Source organism: Chenopodium album, chromosome 8 (genome assembly GCF_948465745.1).
Source record: "Chenopodium album chromosome 8, dcCheAlbu1.1, whole genome shotgun sequence".
Taxonomy (NCBI): domain Eukaryota; kingdom Viridiplantae; phylum Streptophyta; class Magnoliopsida; order Caryophyllales; family Amaranthaceae; genus Chenopodium; species Chenopodium album.
The window spans coordinates 63,533,826-63,541,078 of NC_137841.1; the positions used below are offsets into that span (position 1 = coordinate 63,533,826).

Sequence of the window (7,253 nt, forward strand, 5' to 3'; positions counted from 1 at the left end):
AGATCTAATAGATTGCGGCATTGATTGGTATGAGTTAAGATTATAATTTAAAAATAAACAAAAGTTGGGATTATTGAAAGCAAAGCGAATAAAGTTGAGATTTTTTTGTTAACCAATTTTCCTCTTTTTAAGCATTATACTTCCTCCATTCTTTTTTATATGATACCTATAACTCTTGACAATGACAATTTGACACTATGCACAAACTTTACCTTGACTAGTTTTTGTGATTTATAGATATGATTAAACATAGTTATTAATTAACAGTTGAAGTATAGTTCATATATGAATCTTTGTTAGCAATAGCCAATTGGACACTAACAACAAATCAACAATCTAAAATTCTTTGGAAATATAGGTAGACAAAAGTAAAGTCATCTACTTAAATAAATATAGGAAATCAACAACGTTAACTACATAAATCTTGATCAAGCAAAGTAAAATTATCATCACTAATCACTACCAATGTTCCATTATTAGACCTCACACACTAAAATCGACGACAAATGAGGATCAGAAGCTCCAGTAATTCTAGCACCATATGCTTTAGCTTGCAACAAGATATTCAGGGCTTTTTCTGATATCACTTCACCTGGAATCATAACCGGAACGCCCGGTGGATAAGGACATATCAGCTCGCCGCAGACCTTCCCAAGGGTGTCTTTTATATCTACCTTCTTTTTCTTAGCAAAAAAGGCTTCCCTAGGAGTAAGTTTAATGTCAATATCAACAAATGGTTGTATTGTAGCGCGCTCAATCCCCTGCTTCTTAGCCTTCTGCAGGATGCAGGACGATGACAGGTTCACAAACCCCGCGATAAGTCTAGTCACATGCTCTTTACAGCTTCCCGGAGTAAACAAAAATGTAATGGCACGCGATCCAGTTAAAACCGGGACTACCCTTTGGTCCTTGAATAAGAAGTCCTTTGCTTCATAGCCTGAAACATTAAGGTCATGAACACCAACAGTCACTCTTAAGGGGTCTGTGTTAGGAAAATCAAGGACTGATATGCCTGGAATTTGTTTCAGTGCTGTTTTAGCTTCTTTTGCTAGCCGAATCGCGTTGTCAAAGACAATTTCCGGGTTTTCTTTCAACTGAGCTGCAGTGGCATCAAGTGAGGCTAGAAGCAGAAAACTTGGGCTAGTACTCTGAAGAATCTGAAGGCATCTGTTGATTTTTTCCTTGTCAACTAGTAAACTTTGTGATACATGTAACATTGATGATTGAGTGAGTGACATCAACACTTTGTGAGTTGATTGCACAACTACATCGGCGCCTTGTTGAAGAGCTGAAACCGGAAGCTGTGGATGAAAGCCGAAGTGTGCCCCATGAGCTTCATCTACAATCAAAGGTATACCGCGTGAATGACACAATGTAGCTATATCTTTTACATTACTGCATATTCCATTGTATGTTGGGGAAGTAATGAAAACTGCAGCTGGTTTTTGGCCTTCAATTTCTGATTCCTTGATTGCCCTCTCCACCTTACATAAGAATTATACAGGGTATCCCATAAGTACTTTTGTTATATATAAAAAGGTCAGGTCAGATAAGCGCTAATAAGTTCAGATAAGAAAATATCGAGGTGTACCAATGATCAATTTCGATATGAACATACCTCTGACAGAGAGACTGAAGTTGCAGCATCCCAGTGAGAATCATAATCAGGGAATATATACTTAGGAACAGATCCACACAAGAACAATGCAGAGATTGCTGATATATGACAGTTTCGAGGCAGAATCAACGTATCCCCGGGATTGCAAGTACCCATAATAGCTGCAAGAACACCACAAGTTGAACCTCCTAGAAGAAACCAAGTCTTTGATGCACCAAACACCTCTGCTGCTTGCTTCTCTGCTTCTAAAATCGGGCTTTCCGGGGTAAACTGGCCGTCGATTTCTCCCAAGTCGTAGTGGAAGGGTAGTTCACCGATGATTCGAGTTAAAGATGATGGAGCTGCAAGTCCTAAATTATGTCCTGGAAATTGGAAACTTGCATAGTTTTCTTGGATTGCATTTTCAAGTGCAGAAACTAATGGAGTGATCTTTGGTTCTTTTGGTATCTCAATTGGGTAAGTCATCAAATCATTGTTCGAAGTTGGCCATGTTTTCGCATTTTGGTGTTCATCTTGGTTAGTTCTACTTAGTTCAAGAACGTTACTTTCCTGCAATAAGATGTTTATAGCAAAATTCAGATAAATTTCTAACTAATAATGAAACATACAGTTTCTCTTAATTGATGATTTGGGTTATATTTTATGTAACTTAACGATCATTTACATACTTACTCGCAGTAATAATTTATTGTGATTTGTAATAAAAAGAATTCACCAATTTTTTTTACAAAATTGTCATTGGAGTAAATTTTTTTTACCAAACAGTGTTAGGGGTCATTTTTTTTTATACCAATCTAGTTAATTGGCCATCACTTGATGGTTTTTTTTTTTTTTTTTCAAAAAAAAGTCTTTTAATTCTTAATTTATTAGTCAATAAATCAATGTACAAATTAAGCACTATATATCACTAGTCACAATCAAATGATTACAATGGCTACTAAATTATTGTAATCATTGCAAAACTATCCCTTAATTTTGAACTCCAAACCTCAATAAATAAAAATTCGATACATGAACATCTTAACTAGAAATAACCCATGCTCTATTAATCCATACAGATATATATAAATACATATTGGAGGGGAAAAAATCTTCTGTCCTACTTTTCATGTCTCATTTGTATTTCGCTTATTAAAAAAACAAGTCTCTAAACTAAAAAAATAAAATAATAATAATTATTATTATTATTCACAGTAGCGCCTTAAGCAAAGCCCAAATTACACATTAATTAATGATTAAAATATGCTTATAAATGCAATTTAAAATTATTATTACTAGTAGATTAATCTCAAGACATCAATGTTTTTGTATTAAAAAAGAGAGAAGATCAAATCCAAAATGCGAGATACGACTACACGAGTACGTAATACTCCGTAATACTGATCATATTTAATGTTTATGTACTCGGTAAAGTTGATTTGATCTAATTTCATTTTCTAGTTGCGTCGTCCCATTAAAGTCCATATTTATTATTTAATTTCCACGTGCTTCCCTATTGTGTGGTCAAAATTATTATTTTTCCATTTTTTTAATTATCATTGTGGATGTTTAGGGGTAAACACCATTTGCCTAAATTATTTGACTTAATGTACACCTAAGAAAATAATACGATTATGTGAGGTCATAATAAATTATTTTCAAAATATATTTTCCAAAGAAAGCATAATACCTTCTAGGGTCACATTATGCCACTAAGCCTATTTATTTAATGTATATTTGATAACTTTGTGTGTTGTTAATGCCGAACTTTAATCAATTTTTAATAACTTTAAAAGTATACTAAAGTAAATATATTTTTATTGATATATAATTATGACACATCACATTGTTTTTTTTTTTACAAGAAAAAAAAACAATGTGATGTGTCAAAAAAACAATGTAATGTTAGGAATTATTTATGAATTTAACAAGAACGAACTTGCATGATTATTATTCTTTAATGACAAACAATTAAAAACGGCCATACTAAAAGATGTGAATAGTGAGAAAGTATTTTTGTACTCCATAATATCTAAGATTATTTTAACTTACGCTTCCTTCTACAAACAAAGGATATCTGTTATAATTTTTTTTTCTTATCATTATCTCACTTAGCAAATCAAGAATAATAAATGTCATGCATGTTCGTTCTAAAGTAATCTAGTCTATAGCTAGCTATAGAAAATTAGCTTAACTAAATTACATACATCTAACTTATAATTAAATGATAGATAATACGAAGTATATGAAGATTCAAGCACGCGTTATATATTTATATTAGGTGCATTCTTTTGAAGATTTATTTCTAAAAATACGCGCATGTAAAATAATGGGTCAATTGACCATATTGGTATATAAGTTAACACCCTTATGACATATTGGTATATAAGTTATTGCCGGCGACATATTGGTATAAAAATTAACATGTGGCGACATATTGGTATATAAATTAACAAATTGTGACATTTACCCCTATTTTTTCTTCGGATGAAAGAGCGTGTTGTATATTTCAAAATTTTGTTATAATTACTTTTGCAATCTTATTTATTATCATAATATACTTATTCAGCACCAAATAATAATTTTTCCCTCTTCCCTTCCAAAACAATAACTTTGATAAATCAATCCAACGATAAAACCCCAAAGAAAATAACTTTTGGGCTTTCAACTTTTTTTTTTTTGGATTTTTACTTCATAATTTTTTAAAATTAATATAAAAAGTATAGAAAAGTAAAAAAAACAAAATGTTAAATAAAAGTTATTAGCACTAAAATTAAGCGCGTGTATCATACGCATATCCTCCGACGAGAAAATAGGGGTAAATGTCGCAATTTGTTGACTTATATACCAATATGTCGCCACATGTTAATTTTTATACTAATATGTCGCCGACAATAACTTTTATACCAATCTGTCACAAGGTGTTAACTTTTATACCAATATGGTCAATTGGCCTAAAATAATGTGTGAGAGATATATAGGAGTAGAATTTGCTTACAAAATGAGGTGACGAGGATGAAGAAGAGAGAGAAGCATTTGCCATTGTCATTGCCATTTTTGTTTGTCAAAAGCAAAAACTAGCTCTTTTTTTTTTTTTTTTTTTTTTGACAAGAAGCAAAAACTAGCTGAAACACTTGGGTTTTTATTTGTTTAAGTATTAAGAGAAGGGAGAGAGGGTCAAATTTATATGCAAACTGTAACGCAAGAAAATACAATTGTTAAGGAATTACTTCATTTGACTACTATATTGCCAGCACAAATTCATGTACATACTTTATTGTCTGCATCACTACATGCATCACGTTATAGTAAATATTGATGATACTATTGGCTCCAAGAAATATTTGTACAATAGTACCAGTCTCTAGTCGATCTATTTCAAATTAATGATGTTTGATCTACGTAAATAAAGTAGTATTTAAAATAAATAAAAAGAAAGAAAGAAAGAAAATCTACGTAACTAACGTAAGGAATGAAATCAACAATATTAATTATTAAATGTCAAAAACTAACTATAATAAAATCTAATTTTTTTGAAAAACTACCTACTAAAAAGTGTTGTAAAAAACTATATATTTAATAAAAGATAAAATAATGTTCAAAATACTACTAATAACCGGTTTCAATTGTTGACCTGATTTTTCGGAATTGACTCACACCATGATGAAACTACCCTCCAGCCCCCAAACCACCACCTCTTAGGCTCTTACCCCAAATACCAAGCCACGTACCATCCTTTATTTTAAGCTTTTATAGTAACTTAAAATAATTAAATTTATACTTGATAAGCCAGAAAATCTAATGTTATGCTTAATTCAACTTGTTTAAGTTGATATTTGCTTATTCAGTATTGTGTTATTTTATTTGCATTTAGTTTTTCTTAAATATCTTTAATTGTGTTATTACAAAATTATAGACTTCCATATTTGGAAAGATATTTTTTTCATTGAAACCATATTTGGAAAGATATTAATGGCTTCTCATTCGATATGTTATTTCTATTTTTATTTTTTTTTTAATGGATTAGTGTACATATAAGATCAAATTTGCAAACTACATCTAACCAAGTCATGATTTATGAAGAGGAAGGAAAAACTTGCCTTAGAAAGAGAAATCACCCTTAAGATTCTATCCTTGGTTGAGGAGCTCATACGAGAAAAACCAAAGCCCAACTTCGGTTCCAAAGAAGGAAGAAAGAAATTATTATGAGATAAAGATCTAACGAAGCAAAAGCATGGACTTAAACAGCATAATTTTAAAATTACGAATTTCTTAAATGATTATATAAAGAAGTTATCATTATAAAAGTATACTATTCCGTTCATTACACTACAAAAACTATATCCCTTCTAGTGTACATTTTGCCACAAAGAAAAGGAATTGAGAGAGATAGCTAGTTTGCAATGTACTTCCTTCATTTAGCTTATTTAATTTATTGTATATTGTATTATAATAATAAGTTAATAACTTTGCTTGTTTGTTAATGCACAATTTATTCCTTATTTATAAATTTTTAATTTTTTTTTTTTTTTTTTTTTTTTTTGAGGCCATTCCTTATTTATAATTACATATGAAGTATAAGTTTAAATTATAAATAATAGATATTAACTAATACATATTAATATGAATCTATTATGACAAGAACTTTATTAAATTACATGATTATGATTTTCCTAATATACGAATACACATTAAAGAGCTAAAGATGTGAATAATGCTATACTGAAGTAAATATGGCGCAACTAAAATAATTTTTAAAAAATTAGCATCAAAAAATTAACCAAAGAATATATATTTTTGCACATTTTATATAATATTTATATAGAATTTATATAGGATTCCCAACTTACCCCCAACTCATATAAGAAACAATTGTATCTGTTTTTTTATCATTATCTCACTTAGCAAATCAAAAATAATAAATAATGTCAACAATCTATATTTATACGAGTCTAGGCTAACCATATTACACACTTCTAGCTTAGAATAAAGTGGTAGACAATATTATATGCAAAATACTTGATCTCTATCATGACTCATGAGATTTTAAGCATGCACTGTATATAAGGTACATTCTTTTGAAGATTCATTTCTGCAATGTGTGTGAGAGATAAATAGGAATAGAAATTGCTTACAAAATGAGGTGATGACGATGAAGAAGATAGGGAAGCAATTGCCATTGTCATTGCCATTTTTGTTTGTTTAAAGCAAAAACTAGGTAAATTGCTCCTCTCTCTATTTCTTTCACACTTGCTCTTTACTATTTGTTAGCTTGTGTAGAGAAAAGGGAAAGGGTCAAATTTATACACAAACTAGATCACAAGCAAATACTATTGTTAAAGATTTATTTGATTATTATATTACCTACACATGCATATTCATGTACATACTATATTGTCTACATGTATCACGTTGTAGTAAATGTTGATGATATTATTGGCTTCTACAAAAATTAGAAATAGACTATTTAGTATTTACTACCTGTCACTAGATGGTCTGTTTCAAATTAATGATGTATGATTCACTTAAGGAATGAAATCAACAATATTAGAATTGTTTGCTAAATTTTTCTAAATCTGTTCTTTTACTAGTATCTGTGTCTCGTTTGTTTTTATAAGTAGTATTTGTTTCATTTGTTTTTTGAATGGTCACTATT

General features: G+C 30.1%; 1 protein-coding gene across 3 annotated transcripts; it reads right to left on the reverse strand.

Annotated features, from left to right (window-relative positions):
• Positions 1-476: 476 nt before the first annotated feature.
• Positions 477-6,855, reverse strand: LOC145556237 (uncharacterized). 3 transcript variants are annotated; one of them, XM_081617891.1, is made up of 3 exons: positions 6,733-6,855; positions 1,619-2,167; positions 477-1,484 (listed from the first exon to the last, which is right to left on the reverse strand). In XM_081617891.1, the coding sequence occupies exons 1-3, from the start codon at positions 6,787-6,789 to the stop codon at positions 477-479; spliced, it is 1,614 nt and encodes a 537-aa protein (XP_081474017.1). In that variant the 5' UTR covers positions 6,790-6,855. The 3 variants fall into 3 exon arrangements, with proteins under 3 accessions (XP_081474017.1, XP_081474018.1, XP_081474015.1); XM_081617892.1 differs by lacking the exon at positions 6,733-6,855 and adding an exon at positions 5,698-5,762; XM_081617889.1 differs by lacking the exon at positions 6,733-6,855 and adding an exon at positions 4,596-4,850.
• Between the last annotated feature and the right edge of the window lie 398 nt (positions 6,856-7,253).

Bases quoted from the DNA above. Each gene is read 5' to 3' on its own strand.
- LOC145556237 (XM_081617891.1), bottom strand. From the start codon at position 6,789: ATGGCAATGACAATGGCAATTGCTTCCCTATCTTCTTCATCGTCATCA. The intron at 2,168-6,732 runs GTAAGCAATTTC...ATCTTATTGCAG, and splicing joins CATCGTCATCACCTCATTTT to GAAAGTAACGTTCTTGAACT. The intron at 1,485-1,618 runs GTATGTTCATAT...TTCTTATGTAAG, and splicing joins CTTCAGTCTCTCTGTCAGAG to GTGGAGAGGGCAATCAAGGA.